The sequence below is a fragment of the Cervus canadensis genome, chromosome 22, assembly GCF_019320065.1.
Source record: "Cervus canadensis isolate Bull #8, Minnesota chromosome 22, ASM1932006v1, whole genome shotgun sequence".
Classification (NCBI taxonomy): domain Eukaryota; kingdom Metazoa; phylum Chordata; class Mammalia; order Artiodactyla; family Cervidae; genus Cervus; species Cervus canadensis.
In genome coordinates this window covers 33,628,971-33,651,819 of record NC_057407.1, presented here as the reverse complement: position 1 = coordinate 33,651,819, position 22,849 = coordinate 33,628,971, and the positions used below count along the sequence as shown (strand labels likewise).

Below are 22,849 nucleotides of genomic sequence, written 5' to 3'. Positions count from 1 at the left end.
CTACAGCAAACTGCCTCATCAAGGAACAACCCTATATTAACACAAGGGCTTGGGGATTACTTGTGACTGAAGCATAACCTAGCCAAATCTAACTAATATATTTAACTTCATTTGATGAAGCAAAACAAATTTTTCCCCATGTTACATGTATTATTAGTGAAACGCAGTGAAAGAATGTCACTTTCAAGGTCATCAAATTCTAAATATCAAGACCTGGAAGATAATTTCCCTTACAAATAAAATATAAGGCAATTATAAGCTGATTAAATTAATAATCTTATTTCATTGCAGCCTAGTATAAATCCTACTAAACTTCACTAAAATATTAAATGAAATCTCCTCTGTAATACTAACTGTTGCTGCTGCTGTTTAGTTGCTAAGTTGTGTCTGCCTCTTTTGCAACCCCATGGACTGTAGCCCAGCCAGGTTCCTCTCTCCATGGAATTCTCCAGGCAAGAAGACTGGAGTGGGTTGCCATTTCCTTTTCTAGGGGATCTTCCCCAACCAGGGACTGAACCCACATCTGCTGCATTGGCAAGTGGCTTCTTTACCACTCTGCCACCTGGGAAGCACCGAAATACTTACTAGGAACTATAAACTCGATTTCTTCTGACATAGCAATCCCCAGCTTATTAGAAGCAAAGCAGCGGTATTTTCCTTGAAAGTGAGATATGTGCCCGTCATTTGGTATCCTGAAAGTCCCCCCACTGTTAGATACAACTATCCGAGGGTCAGAGAGATTAAAAGGCTTGTCATCCTTATTCCATAAGAATCTGTAAGATAAAACTAAAGTTAGCAACCTTGAAAAAAATCATAACTTATTTTCAAACAAATATACAGAAATAAGAAAACCGAGACATTTGAAAATAAAGTGTATATACACATCTATTTAACTGAATATAACAATACAAAAAAGGTATCTAAAATAATCTGAGAAATCTTATAAACTGCTGTAGATTTAATGTTTATGTCTCCCTAAAATTCATATGTTGAAGTCTATTTCCCAATGTATTGTAATAGTATTTGAGGGTAGGGCCTTGGAGAGGTGATTATGTCATGAGGGTGAAGTCCTCAGAAATGGGATTGGTGTCCTTATAAAAGAGATCCCATTCTTGCTCCCTTCTGCCATGTGAGGTTCCAAGAAGATGACTGGCTGTGAACAGCAAGCAGGTCATCACCAGACACCAAAGCTGCCGGTGATACTAAATCTGTCAGTGACTTGGTCTTGATCTTCTCACCACCAGAGCTGTGAGAAATATGTGTCTGTTGTTTAAGCCATTCAGTCCATGGTATTTTTATTGTAGCAGCCAGAACTGATTGAGACACAAGCCATGAAAAAGCTGTGACAATTGGAAGGGGAAAAAAGGATAGGTTTCATTCTGTTCTTTTAAAATTAAAGATATATTTTAAAACTTATCTAATTGAAAAGATAATGTAGGATCTTTACTGATATTTGAGATATTACATTATTTGGAGACTAAAAATTATAAATATACAATATGTCCATGTATGTGTGTGTGTGTATATTTGAGAAGAGCTCACTCAAAATTCAAAAACACACAAGCAATTATTATCAAATTGGGTGATATAGTCTATCAATATTTTTAGACATATTTGTAACATAATTGAGACCACAATGAATGTATAATTTTTCCATTTGAGTTTTTCCAATTATTACAATGCCCTAAAGATAGATTTTATGACTATATTATCTTCTGTCTTATGGTTACTAATAAATTTACCTAACCATTTTCACTTTTTCTCTTTTATGATCAATATTGTTACAAAAACTCTACATATTTATTTTGGGTGGTACTTTTCCAAATATTTTATTAGGCTAATTCCTTAAAAGTGAGATTGATAATCCAATAATATAGGAAATATTTCATCACTTTTGATAAGCACTGAAGAATTATATTCCAGAAAAAACATACACAATTTAATTTCCACTCCCATATGTAACAGTGTCAGTTCAATGGACATGGTTATAAAAAGGTTTTTTTTTGTTTTTAATCTTTAAAATCGAATAGATATATAGTGACTTCCCAATTAGATTTTATTTTATATATTAATAATGCATACCAATTTGAATATGCTCCAGGATGACACAGTCTTATATAATCTGACGCTTATTCAAAAAGAATAACAAAATCTTATGAGACACAATTTTCTTAGGAGCATGCCTGTCTCCTGACAACTTCCCTTACTTCTTTTCTCTCTGCATATTTTATATTTTTTTGGTTTTAGGTACAAATAACATATAGAATCATTTCTTTAAAATTCTAACACCTTGACTAGGATAACTCTGTATATTCAAAATTAAACATTTTCAATTTGTGCCATGTTATATCTTTTCATTCATTCAAGTTTTCTTTAATCCTACTACCTAGTATACATGCTACATAATTGATGTTACATAGTTTTTGCTATATCACTTTTGGTGATATTGCTGTTACTAACAAATGGAATTTCTGGATTTGTTCCTTTTACTATTAAGATGGGATTTTTTTTCTTTCTTGTTTTCTAATTATTTTCTGTTTTACATAATAAGGCATTTATTTACACTTTTAAAAAAAGAAAAACTGACCACTTATTTCATATGTATAAAATTTTGTTTTCGTCCATTGAATTTTATTGAGTTTTCAGACAGAATATCAATTATCTAATGAAGATAATAATAATGTAGTATTGAATATTCTTTCAGTATCTATAGTCATTAAAAAATTCTTACATAACTATATTAGATATGACTTGAGAAGAATAAATAGTGCTAATAGCAGATACTTTATTCATGATTTTGAATTAGTAGTTCATAATTAAACTTTATACTGGATATTGACATGATAAATATAGCTCATCATTAACAATCTCCCATGATTGTATGGTCTTATCTCTTGATATAATCAAGCTAACCAATGTTTATATATAATAATATTGATTGATCCATATTTGCAGTAATTAATACATTCTCCTTCATTCCATTATAATTTACCCATATTCACATATATGAAATATATTATAGTTGGTAAAAGACAGAAAAATGACAATTAAGAATGTTAATGATTCACTAATAATTTTTAAAATTATTAAGCAATTATCAGGCAATAAAAATGTTATTCACAACACAATTTAAAATAATTTCCATTCTTTCATCCTTGATGAATGTAAAATGATCAGGTAAATCAATAAAAGTCTGTAGGTTTGCTTCTCATTCTAGAATCATTTAGAACCTTAAAAATCTTGAATTCTCTTCATATCTTTTTCCTTCTTAATTTCAGTACTCACACAGTTCTTTCTCTCCAAACTAGTAGGTACTTAGAAAAAACTTTCAGGGATTATAATTACCTATAGTAACAATTTTTTCATTAATAATAAAATACTAGATAAAGTATACCATGTCATTTGTATTTTGCCATCTGAGTTAACATTTCTATAACAAATTTTAAAATATCAAGTAACTATTCACTGAACATATGTGTCACATTTAAGACATGCAATAATAAATATGTATAGAATAACATTTATAAATATATTAACTTTGGTTTAATAAATGCAACCTTTCAATAAGTAGAATAAAGTATTTTCTGTTTTCTATCTAGCTTGTTCACCCATAAATAACTGGTGTATGTTTCCACAGTACCAAAGCGTATGCTAAATATTTAACGTTAAGATGATTTATGATAAAAATAATTTTAACTGGCAAAAGAAGATGCGTAAAATAACCAAGGTTTGTTTTTATAGACACAGCTATCATTCACTTGGAAATTTTTACTTTCAATAATGTGTCGATTTATAGTCCAATAAGCTTATAAAGATTAGAGTAAAATTTAGTATAAAGGATTGCATACTTTTAAACAACTACTTAGTTTGAAAAAAAATACTCACTTTGGTTCTGGATTTCCTTTAGCTACACATTCAATTTGAAAATATTCATCAAAAGGAAAGGCAACTTGCACTGTTGACTGCTTCACGATTGTTGGAACCTGTTGAACTAAATATTAAAATATGGACTTAAATCATGTGCTCTCCAAAAACTGGTTGAAGTCAGTTTAGCTACAACAAAAATAATTTAAACGCTCTTTCTATATTAGTAAGTACAATTAGAGAACAGCTCTGACCTCCTCTTTGCAAAATGTAGTTAGCTGTAGGGAATATACTTCACTGCATCCATTTAGGTTGTCATATATTTTTATAAAACCAGAATAATGTAACAATGTAATTTTAAAACATCCAAGTTTATATTGGCATTTCACCTATGTTGATGTGTTTATGCATTTTTACTTGGTTTGGTCATTGACAATTGACAATGTTTGGTCACTGACCATTATTTGATAACTTACCTAATAATTTTATTTTTGGAAATTGACTATTTTTTCATTCCTCAAGTATATAGATCTTTCCTTTATTGAATTAGTTACCTATGATAAGTTTATAGGCATGGATACAAATGGTAACGACCCTGGATAAATGTAAACATGTCAAAGAGGATATTTACCACAAACAACCTATGAGCATAGAGGTTTCCCACAGTCATGCCATGAACGAATAACAGCATATTTAAATGATGAAATATTTTGCTAATTATTACCAAAAAATAACCCTCTCCTCTTTATTTTTATTTCCATTTATTGATTTTGTTATATTTCCCCTGAGCTTGTTTTTCATTTGTTCACTTCCAATTTATAAATTTTTTTAATATATTTTTCCACCTTGGGAGCTTGAGGGTATTCTCCTCCTTATAGAATTTAACACTAATGATCGTTAGGCTAAAAATAATAGCTAATATATAACAGTTTCTTTGAAGAGGATTCCACAAATTCAGATACTCCTTCATCTTGTGATAATTTTTTTTTTTCATTTTGACATGTTAAATACCTTCCAGACAAATATAAGAAGTAGCGGATAGCTTTATAGCTCACCAATTCAAGCAGAGGGATGGCATTTCTGAGAATTATGACCATAAAATAAACGTCCTAATGCTGAAGATTCAAACTTGGATTAAGTTTTAAAACAGGATACCAATCATGATATACGTTAAAAATCTGTCATGGAGCATTCAATAGCTTTCAAAGGAAGACACTACAATTTTAATACATCTGTAACAAGCTCTGTATGAAAACAGGATTGAATTCGTAAGAAAGCATAAATGGTTCAGTAGCTGAAACCTGACTTTGGCAAATAGGCTCTGAGAAAGCATTTTCTGAGTGTGATACACACGGGTGGTATTCCACAGTGGAATTACAAACAGGCCCCAAACCCTGTGACCCTAAGCCAGGCTCGGAGCCACACTCTACTTCTCTCATTTGTACAATTAGAGACTCAAGCCAAGTAAACAGGCTTTTTGGTCATTGGATCCCTTTGCATTCTTAAATATTATATCTTCAAGTGGTTTTGTAAAGGTAGGTTGTTTTAACAATATTTACCATATTAGAATTAAAAGTGAAAAATCTTCTAAATATTCACTTAAAACAATCCTATTATGTGTTAAAGCAAATAACATTTCATCAAAAATACTGAATGTAGTGAGAAAAGTGGCATTGTTTTACATTATTACAAATCTCTAATATCTTAATGGACAACGGCTGGATTCTTGTATCTACCTCTGTATTCCATATGTTACAGTAAGTTGTTTTGTTGCAATAAATGAAGAAAAGCCAGCCTTACATAGATGTGTACCTAAAAAATGGCTGAGATATTTTATAGTTCTTTCTGATTTTTGTGGGCTTCCCTTGTGGTTCAGCTGGTAAAGAATCTGACTGCAATGCAGGAGACCGGGCTTTGATCCCTGAGTTGGGAAGATCCCATGGAGAAAAGAAAGGTTACCCACTCCCGTATTCTGGCCTGGAGAATTCCACAGACTACATTCCATGGGAACTCAAAGAGTCAGACATGACTGAGCGACTTTCACTTTCACTTTCTGATTTTTGTGGGAACTGTTTTTGGATAGTACCCCAAAACTCACCAAGTATAGTTTCTTAAAGGTTTCTTGCAGTATGAAATCTGAAACTCTATGGATTTATTTTCATATTCTGTCATATTAAAATGTTTTATCCACGGGTGCTTTTTAAATCATGCATGATTTTGTGACATGTAATATTCATCTGGAAAAACTATCAGTTAAGTGAGTTATGTAAATCTTCCAGATACTGACACATGTCATTACACAATATTAAAATTTCACATTTGTTAATATCATTGATCGTAGAAATGCCTTACTGTGGAGATGCTGTCAGCCTCAGTAGAGGATACAAGCTTTCCACAATTCTAATATGTGCCTAAACACTCATATTTTATCACTGACAATACGTATTATCAGTTATTTCTGTTGAAGTGACAGGCTCCCATGGTTCATTTTGGGGAAAATATCCATCAAAGTAATGCAATTTTGCCTATCAGTAAAAATGATATCTGGCTTGGCACTCACATAATGAAACAATCAAGGAAGGCAGACTGTCATAGTACTTTGTTACATAGCAGAATTATTTTATATTTATTTCCAAATTCATCCTACAGAATATTAAGAAGAATGTACTCAAGGATGAAGATTTAATAAAATCAATAACACTTAACTGCTTCAACAAGGACAGTTCAGTTCAGTCATGTCCAACTCTTTGTGACCCCATGAATCACAGCATGCCAGGGCTCCCTGTCCATCACCAACTCCTGGAGTTTACTCAAACTCATGCCCATCGAGTCGGTGATGCCATCCAGCCATCTCATCCTCTGTCGTCCCCTTCTCCTCCTGCCCCCAATCCCTCCCAGCATCAGGTCTTTTCAAATGAGTCAACCCTTTGCATGAGATGGCCAAAGTACTGAAGTCTCAGCTTCAACATCAGTCCTTCCAATGAACACCCAGGACTGATCTCCTTTAGGATGGACTGGTTGGATCTCCTTGCAGTCCAAGGGACTCTCAACAGTCTTCTCCAACACCACAGTTCAAAAGCATCAACAAGGACAGTCTTAAGCAAAACTTTACTTTTTGTTTTCTTTTTAGAATTTTTGTTGTTGCTATTTTAATGTAAGTATATGGTCCTGGGGAATCCCATAAGTGCCAATGCCTTGATCTGTGCTGGGCAAGTACCTTTCTAGCACCATTGCTTTTGGAACATCAGTGCAGAGTGGAATATCAACATGGTGGAAAAGTAAAAAGTGACATCTTGGTATTATTATGAAACATTTGATCTAATGGACTGCCTGAACAAATCTCTGTGACCCTGAGTGGTCCATGAATCACATTTTGAACACCAATGGCCAGCCTAGTATAACAACTCAGCCATTTCCAATTCTAAAATTCAATTTTCTTTACTTTTGCCTAATGAATCTGATAACTGAATTTTACCAGTTTAGTGGCAATAGCCCAAGTTCAGGCTTTATCCACTGGATATTTATAAACACTTTAATAACATGCAGAAAACATTCATAACTTCATTGACATTTACCTTGTTTCTGACTACCACCTCTTTCTGTGTAGAGCAGGTCGTGAGCATATTGCAAATTCATATTATCTAAATGTTGTTACAGTTATATGATGAGGGGTGATGCGCAATAGCAATGGTCCCTAAGATATCACCTAGTAACTTGTGAACAACTTGTTTATTAGAACATTATTCTTTGTTAAATTTGCTAAGGTTGTAAAGTCTCAGCCATAACTAATTATTCAGGGAATGAAGCTAATAACCTTTGGGTGTTTATAAGAACATATATTCTACATTATAAATCTTTTCCTCCATAATTAGGCCAATTACAGAGACACCAAACTCGTTGACATTCAAACTGAATACCTGCCTTACTCATTTGCCAGTGAGAGCTCTAGAGTACTGAAATAAATGGGTAATTTTCAGATGTTCTGAAAACATGTCATTAATATTTTATAACAACTGTTGTCTAAGGACATTACAGCATGAAAATGCATAAGTAACTGAGACAACCAGAAATTTAAAAAAAAAATGTGTCTTATGTACTAATACAAAATTTCCTATCACGACTGATGAACTGAATGAAAAAGATGGAAGGAAAAGGTATAGTCTCTGCTCAGAAACCTGAATCAGGAATCCCAGTACATCTTTGGCACTACTGGGAAGAAAATGTAAAATTATTAACCTCTTTTCTATAAGGATTGCTAAGAACCTTGCTCTTAATTTGGCACTGCATATTCAAACCCAAAGAATCAACTAAAGATGTATCATTTCAGGTTTTCAACCAGTGTTTGTACATATAGGCCAATATATACGATGTGTAGGCTAACAGATTTTCACTTTGAATAAAAGAGAAGTTTAAATTTGTACATCTGTACAATAGGTCTGAGGTCAAGACTAATCCTTTGATGTTTAGATGATCTGCAAAGAATATTTCCAATGCTAAGACTATAATGATCAATATATCTTATATTATGACTCTCCAAATTAGGTATAAAAGAGACAGTAGGGATCAATACTTGAACTGTATGGATAAAAATATGAAAATAATCCCAAGTGCTTATAAACAAGAGAAATTCTCCTAAATTGTACTTTAAATACTTGATACATTATTACATCAATTGTGTTTCCAGGTATGCTATTTTTCAACTTCTAGTTACTATTTATAATGGTTAACTATTTACAATGGTTAAAGATTTACATCCATTTTTATTGATACCAACATATGCTAAGATACATATACCCCCTAAATGACTAACATTTTGATATGCATTCACCCCATAGAATGCTTTAAATTTGCAGAGGTGTTATCATATTACATTTTTAGTTGTGTACTATGAAAATGCATTTTAAATATTTTTCTAATTATTTTCATTCTTGAATAGGTAATTATTGTGAAAAACAATACAAAGTTCATTCAGCTCCTCTTTTGTCCTGATTGGTTGAATGCCATTAACTTCTGAGTCACAACTCTCTCTATAATAAACTAATCAAATACATAAAAGAAATAACTGTTGCTAACATTGCAGATTACCTTACATGGTAAAATATCACCTGATCTATAGGTTCTATTTCTTGTTATGTGCCAAGTTTGCCTAAGAGTATAAAAGCCTGAGCTGCAAAATTAATTAATTATAGCAAGCAGCCAAGTATAAGCCTTCTGAAAAATTTAAAAGGAGAACATGAATTCCATGTAGATTACTGTAAGATTGGTAGAAATATGGCAGAAAAATCACATGTTCAATATATAATTATTCAACTTGAAAATCAAAATGCAAATATGGGCTTCCAAAGTAGGTATTGAATGTTGTCACTTTACCTGAAAGTGGTATATCAACAGCTGTTGAGAATTTTAACAGGAAGAAAATCAGAGATGTGATTAATCCTCTTCCACTTAACAATGCCTCCATTGCTCTTCAGGAAGGAAGCAGCCCAGAAAGAATGAAAATTGTAACGTCTTCTCTTACTTTTGATGGGAAGCTGGCTGCAAACAAACAAACCTGGAAACAAAGAAACAAACAAAAAAGACTAACACATACTCTAAGCTCATGTACTGTAAATGGTCAACGTAACAGCAGTTGAATATACTTTTCTGTTGGCAATAATTTCCTCTTTATGGAACTGTTCTCAAATAACTGCACACAAATGTAAGTTTTTCCTCTTTGTATTTAAAATAAAGGACAGTTGATATGGTAAACCATTAACTACTCCCATGATTTTTTTTTTTTTTTTGATCAGAGGAATTTTTACTAGGAATGTACTCTAGTACACTCTAATGTCAGTGGCTTTGAGAGTAACTTCAGTTAGGTAATTTCATTCAAAAGGTGATTGTTTTTCAATCTTTATTTTAAGCATATAACCTCATTTGAGATGTTCACTGTCAGAAATTTAATATTTTATTTCCCTAGCAAAAGAACTTTTCATGTTCAAAATTATCACACTAATAGAAAGTGAATAGCAGGATACAGGGAAGGGAATAAGGAAGAATGAATGGATAAGGACCAGCCACTACAACTAAAATTCATGAATCCAGACTTGCCTCAAGAAAAACATAAGAGCATCAGTTAATTTCCACTTCAGCAGAAAGTTTATTCATTCCATGTTGACAGAAATATACTAAGGGTTAAAATATAAATTTCTCCTTACTTTTGTGATTTTGTTTTTATTCTGAGACATGATAATAGATATTTAAACATTATTTATCATGTAGTTTTATTATACTTTACTGTTTTATAACATATTTTACTATCTAATATTCATAATACATTACATATTATTTAATAGTTTATAATAATGTACTGTTTTATTATACCATTAGACCATTCAGGGATGACCTAAATCAAATCCCTTACGATTATAAGTGGAAGTGAGAAATAGATTCAAGGGATGGATCTGGTAGACAGAGTGCCTGAAGAACTATGGACGGAGGTTCGTGACATCGTACAGGAGGCAGTGACAAAACCATCCCCAAAAAAGAGAGAAATGCAAAAAGGCACAATGGTTGTCAGAGGAGGCCTTACAAATAACTGAGAAAAGAAGAGAAGCGAAAGGCAAAGTAGGAAAGGAAAGATATACCCATGTGAATGCAGAGTTCCAAAGAAAAGCAAGGAGAAATAAGAAAGACTTCCTCAGGGATCAGTGCAAACAAATAGAGGAAAACAATAGAATGGGAAAGACTAGAGATCTCTTCAAGAAAACTAGAGAGATCAAGGGAACATTTCATGCGAAGATAGGCACAATAAGGGACAGAAACTGTATGAACCTAACAGAAGCAGAAGATATTAAGAAAAGGTCGCAAAAAAAAAGAAAAAAAAAGTGGCAAGAATACACAGAAGAACTGTACAAAAAAAGATCTTCACGACCCAGATAACCATGATGGTGCAATCACTCACCTAGAGCCAGACATTCTGGAATATGAAGACAAGTGGGTCTTAAGAAGCATCACTACAAACAAAGCAAGTGGAGGTGATGGAATTCCAGTTGAGCTATTTCAAATCCTAAAAGATGATGCTGTGAAAGTGCTGCACCAAATATGCCAGCAAATGTGGAACACTCAGCAGTGGCCACAGGACTGGAAAAGGTCAGTTTTCATTCCAATCCCCAAGAAAGGCAATGCCAAAGAATGTTCAAACTACCACACGATTGCCCTCATCTCACATGTTAGCAAAGTAAAGCTCAAAATCTACAAGCCTGGCTTCAACAGTACATGAACCCTGAATTTCCAGATGTTCAAGCTGGATTTAGAAAAGGTGGAGAAAGCAGAGATTAAGTTGTCAACATCTGGTGGATCACTGAAAAAAGCAAGAGAGTTCCAGAAAAACATCTACTTCTGCTTTATTGATTACACCAAAGCCTTTGACTGTGTGGATCACAACAACCTGTGGAAAATTCTTCAAGAGATGGGAATACCAGACCACCTGAACTGCCTCCTGAGAAATCTGTATGCACGTCAAGAAGCAACAGCTAGAATCAGAGATGGAACAATGGACTGGTTCCAAATTCGGAAAGGAGTACGTCAAGGCTGTATATCGTCACCTTGTTTATTTAACTTATATGCAGAGTATATCATGTGAAATGCTGGTCTGGATGAAGCCCAAGCTGGAATCAAGATTGCCAGAAGAAATATCAATAACTTCAGACATGCAGATGACACCACCCTTATGGCAGAAATTGAAGAGGAACTAAAAAGCCTCTTGATAAAAGTTAAAGAGGAGACTGAAAAAATTGGCTTTAAGCTCAACATTCAGAAAACTAAGATCATGGCATCTGGTCCTATCATTTCATAGGAAACAGATGGGGAAACAGTGGAAATAGTGTCAGACTTTATTTTTTGGGGCTCCAAAATCACTGCAGATGGTGACTGCAGCCATGAAATTAAAAGACGCTTACTCCTTGGAAGGAAAGTTATGACCAACCTAGACAGCATATTAAAAAGCAGAGACATTACTTTGCCTACAAAGGTCCATCTAGTCAAGGCTATGGTTTTTCCAGTGGCCATGTATGGATGTGAGAGTTGGACTGTGAAGAAAGCTGAGCACTGAAAAATTGATGCTTTTGAACTGTGGTGTTGGAGAAGACTCTTGAGAGTCCCTTGGACTGCAAGGAGATCCAACCAGTCCATCCCAGGGGAGATCAGTTCTGGGTGTTCACTGGAAGGACTGATGCTGAAGCTGAAACTCCAATACTTAGGCCACTTCACGTGAAGAGTTGACTCATTGGAAAAGACCCTGATGCTGGGAGGGATCGGGGGCAGGAGGAGAAGGGGATGACAGAGGATGAGATGGCTGGATGGCATCACCAACTCAATGGACATGAGTTTGAGTGAACTCTGGGAGTTGGTGATGGACAGGGAGGCCTGGCGTGCTGTGATTCATGGGGTCGCAGAGTCGGACATGACTGAGCGACTGAACTGAACTGAGTAGTCAGTCCATTGTGTGTATGTATGTGTATATATGTGTGTGTACCACATCTTTGTCCATTCATTTGTTGGTGGATACTTAGGTTGTTTCCATACCCTGGCAACTGTAAACAATGCTGCAATGAAAGGTTGGTCTGCATGTGTCTTTTCAAATCAGTCTTTTGTGGTTTTCAAAGATACATACCCAGGAGCAAAAAACTGGGTCATATGCTAGTTCTATTTTTATCTTTTTGAGAAATCTTCATACTGTTTTCCACAGTGGTTGCACCAATTTATATTCCTACCAACAGTATATGAGGGTTCCCCTTTTTCCACATCTTTGTCAATATATGTCATTTGTGTTCTTTTTTGGTGACAGACATCCTGACATAATGAAGGCCATATATATATGACCATCTCATGGTCTTCCCTGGTGGCCCAGATGGTAAAGAATCTGCCTGCAATGCAGGAGATCCTGGTTCAATCCCTAGGTTGGGAAGTCACCTGGGGAAGGGATGACTACCCACTCCAGTATTCTTGCCTGGACAATTCCATGGACACAGGAGCCTGGCAGGCTACAGTGCATGGGGAAGCAAAGAGTTGGACATGACCGAGAGACTGAACACCAACAGGAGGTAAAAGACCTTACTTGGAAAACTAGGACACTGATGAAAGAAATTAAAGATGAAACAAACAAATGGAAAGATACACTGTGTTCTTGAATCAGGAGAATTAATATTGTTAAAATGACCATAGTACCCAAGGCAATATACAGATTCAATGCAATCTCTATCAAAATACCAAGTGCATTTTTTTTGTGGAACTAGAATGAATAATTTTAAAATTTGTATGGAAACGCAAACACCCCGAATAGCCAAAGCAATCTTGAGGGAAAAGAACAGAGCTGGAGGACTCTCACTCCCTGACTTCAGAGTATACTACAAAGCTACAGTAATCAAAGTAGTATGAGACTGGAACAAAATCAAAACACTGGTCACCGAAACAGGATAGAAAGCCCAGAATAAGCCCACACACTTATGGTCTAATCTACAACCAAGAAGGCAAAAAGACATGATAAGCAGGCAAGAATACTCAATAAGTGGTCCTGGGAAAACTGGACAGCTACGTGTAAAACAATGAACTTATATTTTTCATATATAAAAATAAACTCAAAATGGATTAAAGACTTACATGTTAAGACCAGACACTATGCAATTTCTAAAGGGAAACATCAGCAGAACATTCTCTGACGTAAACTGTTAAAATAATTTTTTGGATCTGTCTCTTAAACCAAAGGAAGCAAAAGCAAAATTAAACAAATGGGGCCTAATTAAATTTAAAAGCTTTTACACAGCAAAGGAGACCACTGACACAATGAAAAGGCAGTCTATTAAATGGGAGAGGAAACTTGCAAATGCTATAATGTATCCCTGAAAATGAATTTGCTTTAAAATGTGATAATTATTTTTTCCAGGTACTTTATTTTTTTCTGTAAAAATAATTTACTTATTTATTCATTACAACTAGTAGAAAAATAAATTTAAGAAGAGTCAGGTAAGCAATTTAATTTATATTTAACTCCAATATCTTGACTTTTTTTTATTTCCTGTCAAGTTGTACCTCAAGATATTATGCACTAGAGCTTTTCATATATTTATGCGAGTAGGTAAAATCCAAAGTAGTAACTAATACCTCTGTGTTACTATTATAAAATAGAAAGTCTTAAAAGACAACAACCCATCTATATTTTGACTAAAGTTATATTTATCATGAAGGAAAATACTCCCAACCTCCCTACAAAATGTCGTGAATCTTTGTTCTTAGAGTAATGCCAATTTTACTTTGTCTTATCTCATTTGACCCATTTGTAAAATGAAAAAAAAAAAAAAAAGAAGAAAACTAGCCTTGTGTGGTTCAGAATATTTCCTACAATTAAAAATAACTTTTGTTGGTAATTAAAAGTATTTTCAAATAGGTTATTATGTTAAATGACACCATTTTCCTGGTGAAATGAATTATTCCAGTCAACAAAATAAAATGTGGAAAAAAATTGATTTCATTATAAAAAGCAGAACATTGCCTGAGGACAAAAACTCAGTTCTACATTATTTGTAGAGAGAGAATGAATCATTTAGCTATTTCTAAGGTAAAAAAGTAAGATGAAAATGTTAATTCCTTGACCTTTGAATTTTCCTTTTCCTTCTCTCAAAACACTGTGATAATGGTAATCTAAATTCATTGTTTATAGTTATATATAAATATTTACCTGCAATTTATTATTTAATATTCTGTTCCATTAATAGTCAATACTGATTTAATAGTCAATGCTGATTTATTTATGTGAGTGGTCCTCTATCTGTACGGAGTAAGGCTTTCAAATGCTATTAAGAGACCAAATTTCCAGATTAATCTATCATCCTACCCTGAAACAGCAAATAAAAATACTAGACAGTCAAATAAGTGAGAACAGGCTTAATTTCAATTAATTACTGATTTAGGTTAGTGAGCTCAACTGTGTCTAATTGCCATAGTAAAGTATCTCATAGATATGAATTGTTCTACAGTGACAGTATGACTTTTGGAATTTTAACGATTTTAACCACATGGTCTTGATCCAAGAAATTCTCTCATAAAAGCATGCCACATCGAAGCCCTGGCTTAAAATAAGCATATAAATTCAGCCCCATAACAAACAATGATAACCTCCTTAGTTTCCAGAATAGGGGTAATGGTTAGTTTTATATCTGACCTTATCACCTGCAGGGATTAGCTTCAATTTACCTGAGACTTATATGTTAAGAGGCTGTTACATAAAAGTCACTGGAAGTTAAAATATGACCCCCTGCAAGGAACACTCCATTAGGTGATGATGATGACAGTCCCAAACAGCTTTCATACTGAAAAGGGAAAGTCACTCAGAATCTTACAGTCAGAAGGCATAAAAGGGCATACTATTTAGTAATTAGGTTTTACAGCAATACAATAACAATAAAAACACATTCTCATTTATCTTTATCCAAAGAATACAAATTTAGAGAATCACTGATGGCTCAACAGTAAAGAATCCGCCTGTCAATGAAGAAGACACAGGTCTGATCTGTGATCCGGGAAGATCCCACATGGCCCAGGGCAGCTAAGCCACAGCTGTTGTGTCTGTGCTCTGGAGCCTGGGAGCCGCAACTACTGAGCCACTGGCTGCAGCTCCTGAAGCCTGCGTGCCCCTGCGATGGGAAGCCTGCACCCTGCAACTAGAGAGTAGCCCTGGCTGTCTGCATCTAGAGAAATGCCTACGCAGCAACAAAGACCCAGCACAGTCATCAATTAAAAAAAAAAAAAGTTTTAAAGAATATGAATTTAACGCCTTACATCAGAACTCAAAATAAAAGTCATTATTGGAACTCAGGATGGTGCTGACTCTAAGACAATAAAAAAATATACTACTAAACTACTTTTGAGGCATAGTCACATAAAGCTGATTAAATGACATTAACTCAGATCCAAAAAAGAACCAACGAATTTTCATGAATCTGGACCAACTGGGCTATATATTCCTGCCATACTAGATCCTGCTCAGAAAGAAACAAAATATTCATGACATCTCACTCAAAAGGAAATGGATGTCTCACTGTTATTAAATTGACCCTTCCTGACTTCCTTACCTTTTCCAGAATGACTAGCGTGACAACAACTAGGAACACATTGGTTTCAACAGAAACATGGATAGGCATGCATACCACATGAGACACTTCTAATACAGCAAGAAGAAAATGAAGGTCTTTGTTTCCCCGAAACAGCAGCCTCTAACATATACACATCAACAACATTAGAAAGTGAACCCGTAGATCTGTCTCATGTTCTTAACACAGCTTCACTGTGGTAAATCTGTGAACAACTTACTCCCTTACCTTAAATCCACTTTCTGCTCTGGGAACTGAAGGAGAGGTGGCTTAGCCTTCTCATTCCACCTGGCCTCCGTAAGTAAATGTCAAGATACTGTGGCCGGGTGACCAGTCACAATAGAGAATAATATGTAGTAAATAAGAATATGGAGAATGGAGTCAGTTTATCATGACTTGAAAGCAATCACTCACTAACTATGTAGCCGTGGGCACTTCACTTAACCTTTACCATTCACCTCTATAAACGAATATGAGTTAACACCTTGTAAGCATCGTTAGCGAGCGTTAAGTGAGGTAATATATGTTTAGCGTACATGAGTGAGTGAGTGAGTGAAAGTTGCTCAGTTGTGTCCGACTCTTTGCGACCCCGTGGACTATGTAGTCCATGGAATTCTCCAGGCCGGAATACTGGAGTGGGTAGCCTTTCCCTTCTCCAGGGGATCTTCCCAACCCAGGGATCAAACCCGGGTCTGCTGCATTGCAGGCGCAGTCTTTACCAGCTGAGCCACAACTGACGCCCAAGAACACTGGAGTGGGTAGCCTATCCCTTTCTCCAGTGGATCTAGGAATCGAACCAGGGTCTCCTGCACTGTAGGCGGATTCTTTACCAAATGAGCTATGAGGGAAGCCCTAGCACACATGACAGGATAATAAATGCAATTTACTACTAGTGACCCTGATGGTAACGTTGTTGTTAGTGGTAATTAGGATATAGCCTCTGGTAATAATATTTTGATTCAAAGAGTACAGATAACCTGTAGGGCTTTTATTAGAGTAATAAAATCATATTGACTTAAAACACTTTTCACTCAACTATCTAGTTCAGTTCAGTCGCTCAGTCATGTCTGACTCTGAGTGACCCCATGGTCTGCAGCACCCCATGCTTCCCTTGTTCATCACCAACTCCCAGAGCTTACTCAAACTCATGTCATTGAGTCAGTGATGTCATCCAACAATCTCATCCTTTGTCATTCACTTCTCCTCCCACCTTCAATCTTTCCCAGCATCAGGGTCTTTTCAAATCAGTCAGTTTTTTGCATCAGGTGGCCAAAGTATTGAGTTTCAGCTTCAGCATCAGTCCTTCCAATGAACACCCAGGACTGATCTCCCCTGGGATGGACTGGTTGGATCTCCTTGCAGTCCAAGGGACTCTCAAGAGTCTTCTCCAACACCACAGTTCAAAAGCATCAATTCTTTGGTGCTCAGCTTTCTGTATAGTCCAACTCTCACATCCATACATGACTACTGGAAAAACCAAAGCTTTGACTAGACCAACATTTGTAGGCAAAGTAATGTCTCTGCTTTTTAGTATGCTGATCATGGCTTTCCACCAAGGAGCAAGCGTCTTTTAATTTCATGGCTGTCATCACCAACTGCAGTGTTTTGGAGCCCCCCAAAATAGTCTCTCACTGTTTCCATTGTTTCCCCATCCATTTGCCATGAAGTGATGGGACAAGATGCCATGATCTTAGTTTTCTGAATGCTGAGTTTTAAGCCAACTTTTTCATTTTCCTCTTTCAATTTCATCAAGAGGCTCTTCAGTTCTTCATTTTCTGCCATAAGAGTGGTACCATCTGCATATCTGAGGTTATTGATACGTCTCCCAGCAATCTTGATCCCAGTTTGGGCTTCATCCAGCACAGCATTTCACATGAAGTACTCTGCATAGAAGTTAAATAAGCAGGGTGACAATACACAGCCTTGACATACTCCTTTCCTAATTTGGAACCAGTCTGTAGTTCCATGTCCAGTTCTAACTGTTGCTTGTTAACCTGCATACAGATTTCTCAGGAGGCAGGTCAGGGGGTCTGGTATTCCCATCTCTTTAAGAACTTTCCACAGTTTGCTGTGATCCACACAGTCAAAGGCTTTGGCATAGTCAATAAAGTAGAAGTAGATGCTTTTCTGGAACTCTCTTGCTTTTTCAGTGATTCACCAGATGTTGACAACTTGATCTCTGGTTTCTCTGACTTTTCTAAATCCAGCTCAAACATTTGGAAGTTCAGGGTTCACGTACTGTTGAAGCCAGGCTTGTAGATTTTGAGCTTTACTTTGCTATCATGTGAGATGAGTGCAATTGTGTGGTAGTTTGAGCATTCTTTGACATTGCCTTTCTTGGGAATTGGAATGAAAACTGAGCTTTTCAAGTCCTGTGGCCACTGCTGAGTGTTCCACATTTGCTGGCATATTGAGTGCAGCACTTTCACAGCATCATCTTTTAGGATTTGAAATAGCTCAACAGGAATTCCATCACCTCCCCTAGCTTTGTTCGTAGTGATGCTTCCTAAGGCCCACCTGACTTCACATTCCAGGATGTCTGGTTCTAGGTGAGTCATCACACTATCATGATTATCTGGGTCATGAAGATCTTTTTTGCATAGTTCTTCTGTGTATTTTTGCCACCTCCTCTTAATATCTTCTGCTTCTATTAGGTCCGTATCAATTCTGTCCTTTACTGGGCCTATCTTTGCATGAAGTGTTCCCTTGGTATCTCTAATTTTCTTAAAAAGATCTCTAATCTTTCCCATTCTATTGTTTTCCTCCTTTTCTTTGCACTGATCACTGAGGAAGGCTTTCTTATCTCCTTGCTATTCTTTGGAACCCTGCATTCAGATGGGAATATCTTTCCTTTTCTCCTTTGCCTTTCTCTTCTCTTCTTTTCTCTGCTATTTGTAAGGCCTCCTTAGACAACCATTTTGCCTTTTGCATTTCTTTTTCTTGGCGATGGTCTTGATCACTGCCTCCTATACAATGTCACAAACCTCTGTCCACAGTTCTTCAGGCACTCTGTCTATCATATTGAATCCCTTGAATCTACTTGTCACTTCTACTGTATAATTGTGAGGCGTTTGATTTAGGTCATTCCTGAATGCAGAGTGCATCATGAGAAACGCTGGGCTGGAAGAAGCACAAGCTGGAATCAAGATTGCCGGGAGAAACATCAATAACCTCAGATATGCAGATGACACCACCCTTATGGCAGAAAGTGAAGAGGAACTAAAAAAAAAGCTTCTTGATGAAAGTGAAAGAGGATAGTGAAAAAGTTGGCTTAAAGCTCAACATTATGAAAACTAAGATCATGGCATCTGGTCCAATCACTTCATGGGAAATAGATGGGGAAACAGTGGAAACAGTGGCTGACTTTGTTTTTTGGTCTTCAAGATCACTACAGATGGTGATTGCAGCCATGAAATTAAAAGGCGCTTACTCCTTGAAAGGAAAGTTATGACCAACCTCGACAACATATTTAAAAGCAGAGACATTACTTTGCCAACAAAGGTCCATCTAGTCAAGGTTATGGTTTTTCCAGTAGTCATGTATGGATGTGAGAGTTGGACTGTGAAGAAAGCTGAGTGTCGAAAAATTGATGCTTTTGAACTGTGGTGTTGAAGAAGACTCTTGAGAGTCCCTTGGACTGCAATAAGACCCAATGAGTCCATCCTAAAGGAGATCAGTCCTGGGTATTCATTGGAAGGACTGATGCTGAACCTGAAACTTCAATAGCTTGGCCACCTCATGCATAGAGTTGACTCACTGGAGAAGACCCTGATGCTGGGAGGGATTGGGGGCAGGAGGAGAAGGGGACAACAGAGGATGAGATGGCTGGATGGCATCACTGACTCGATGGACATAAGTTTGGGTAAACTCTGGGAGTTGGTGATGGACAGGGAAGCCTCACGTGCTATGATTCACGGGGTCGCAAAGAGTTTGACACAACTGAGTAACTGAACTGAACTGAACTGAATGACCTAGTGGTTTTCCCTACTTTCTTCAATTTAAATCTGAATTTTCCAACAAGGAGTTCATAATCTGAGCCACAGTCAGCTCCCGGTCTTGTTTTTGCTGACTGTATTTACTGGTGAAATGATATTAATAGATTTTAAACATTCTACTAAATAGGAGAGGTTTTTTTTTTTTGGTGTGGGTGGACCATGGTAGATTGATAACAAAAAGTCTTCCATTCTCATGCATCCACATGCTTTGGCAGATGACTTTACATGTATTTCCTCACTTCTTCAATCTGGTTGGCTTTTGACCAACAGTGTGAACTCTGAGTTGAGGTTTCAAGAACTCATGCGTGTCTTATTCTCTCCTTTGGAACTCTGTTCAGTATAGACTGCACTCGCCTACCGGAAGATGAGCGACATCTCCACATCACCCTCTAGGATCCTGGCCAACAGCCATCCAGCCACCAGTGTGGGAGGTTAGCCACCCTAGATGAGCCAGCCCCAGATGACCTGCCAGTTGGACACACATGTAAGAGCCAGCCTGATCAGTATCCACCCAAGACTGATTAAGATCAGCAGAACTGCCTGTGTCCTGCCTGGGATTCAGGACACACTACCCCCAAACATGCACTTTGACGGATTGAGTATTTTAAGCTGAAGGAGTTTTAGGAATGGGAAGGCCTGAAGGACTCGTTGACCTTCCACTGAAGCAAACTCATAACACCTTCATGTAAGAGCTGCCCCTCCCTCTACCAAGAGGAAAAGGAACATCCTTATCTCTGAAGATGGAGGGATGCTGTCAAGAATCTAAATAAACAGACCTTGCCAAGTTTCCTGCAGGTCACTACCCTTAGCTCAGATGCCTTTTCTTCTACCACATTTCTACAACTTTCTGTTCTTTCTCAAATGTAGCATGAAAAAAGCTCAGGTATAACCACTTGTTCAGGCCTTTATTTCCTTATGAGGGCTCCCATATCACGTAAAACTTACATTAACAGAAACATGCACCTTTATTTAATATGCCTTTTGTTTCAGAGACCCACTCAAGAGGAGTAGAAGAGTAGAAGGAAAAAATATATATTTATATTTCATTCTCTATATACCAAAACAAATGGTAGACTAAGCAACAATAATAAATGTTTCTTGTATGAAATCAATCTGTTTTAGCATGGCTGCAATGCAGAAAGGGCTAACTGACATAGTGCAGAAAGAATAAAAGAATCAATACAGTATCGATAAATGCTGAAGCTATGCAATAGCTATATATGGAAATTATTTATTTTGAGGTATATTTTAATATTTCCATAATAAAGACATTTTTAATGTTTATTCAATCAATGAAAAATCAGAGATTACCCTGAAGTATTCCAATAGCAGTAAGTAGATTCCTTAAGGCAAAACAAAGTCTTGAGAACTTCCACTAGCTTACTTGTAGAACAAAAAACAATAGGAAGATTCCTTTATGGCTACCATGCTATCCAGACCACTTCTGTTTGAACTAGATTCATAAAATTTCGAGTCCCTTTGAGCATGAGTGTATCTCTGTTCCACACATTCTGAACAACCATTATATAACACAATGCTTGTTTCTTTTTGCTTTATGAGTTTGTAATGTCATGGTCCAACTAAAGAAAATATAAACCCAAAATATAGTAATTATTTTAATCTGGGTAGCTGTTAGTGGAATACTTAATGCCTTTTGGTATTTCTTTCACGCTTTGAGTCTTAACTCACTGATTTTTCATTGTTTCTATTGGAGTCTGCTTTAAATTCCATTAAGGAAGTATAAGAAAGGCAAAAAGGAATAGAATAAATCAAGATTACATTGTCACACTGAACTATTATATGCTACCTTTCTACATTGAAGAGAAACACAAGTATTTTAAAATTAAATGTCTTGTTGCTTTTGTTAATATATTCTGAATAATAATCATTCCTAACAGCCACTCGTTTTTTACACTTAACAGTAACGGTGTCATGTTTATTCAAAAACCTCTGACACTGTTGTTCTCCAAAGGTCCTATTGAATTATAAACACTTTCTTCCTTGAAGGAAATAATGTAAAACAAATTCATATAATTTAATCTCAAAATAAAGACATTCCTACTTCCTTTTAAAATGAACCAGAATCTGACCAGTGAGGTCATGGATCAAAAACAGCTTAGAAGGTAGCTAGTTTGAGATACTAAAATTTATTTTGGTGGTATTTTTCACATTCTTGCTACTTTCTGTTAATAATTTTTCACAAACATGCTCGGGTCAAATTTCTAAAGAGAAAACATAATAAATCAGTTTCAAAAGAAAAAAAAAAAAACCCTCTCGTGATCACTGTTCCTAAAAGCCTTATTTCTACTGCAGCAGCTACACAAAGCAGCCATGTCAGCGGCTGTCCATCTGCCATTTCTAAAGAAGGCATAGAAGGTAATCAGCCCCCAAAAGTGCTGTGTTGACGTTCCTCTTTCCTGGGAAACAGCATGAAGTTGCTGCTGCCACCATGATTTCTAGGGGTCGGAATTAATTTCATGCATGCTAAATCATTAAATAACATTTTTCAACTAAGAAGCTTGAAATAGATCAGCAACTTTTATTATAATCAGCAGGAAGAGATATATTATGACATTGGTATTCAAATTGTAGCTTTAAAAATAACTCAATGGATTTGTGTAATAGTCTGGGTTAGTGTCATATCATAGAATTATGTAAATTGCATTTTCTTTTCAAAAATAAGGGCTTGAGAATTAGTGACACTTTTTAACACAAAGTGTTTTATATAAAGCCATCTGACATTGTCAGGATGGGGTGGATGTCACCTTCACTTCCCCGGGACCTCAAGTGCCCCTTTACGCAACTCCATTTTATGTGCTTGTCAAGCTAAACGAGTCCCTTCATTCCAAAATTAGGTCTTATAGG

At 36.0% G+C, this 22,849-nt stretch overlaps 1 protein-coding gene across 11 annotated transcripts in view; it reads right to left on the bottom strand.

Annotated features, from left to right (window-relative positions):
- The window catches only part of CHL1 (cell adhesion molecule L1 like), a 223,156-nt gene that overhangs the window by 81,129 nt on the left and 119,178 nt on the right, over positions 1-22,849 (bottom strand). For all 11 annotated transcript variants that reach the window (XM_043442808.1, XM_043442804.1, XM_043442811.1 and 8 more), the window contains 3 exons: positions 9,235-9,415; positions 3,886-3,991; positions 586-773 (listed from right to left, as the gene is read on the bottom strand). In XM_043442808.1, the coding sequence (XP_043298743.1) occupies positions 586-773; positions 3,886-3,991; positions 9,235-9,325 (385 nt within the window). In that variant the 5' untranslated portion in view covers positions 9,326-9,415. The remainder of the gene's footprint in view (positions 1-585; positions 774-3,885; positions 3,992-9,234; positions 9,416-22,849) is intronic.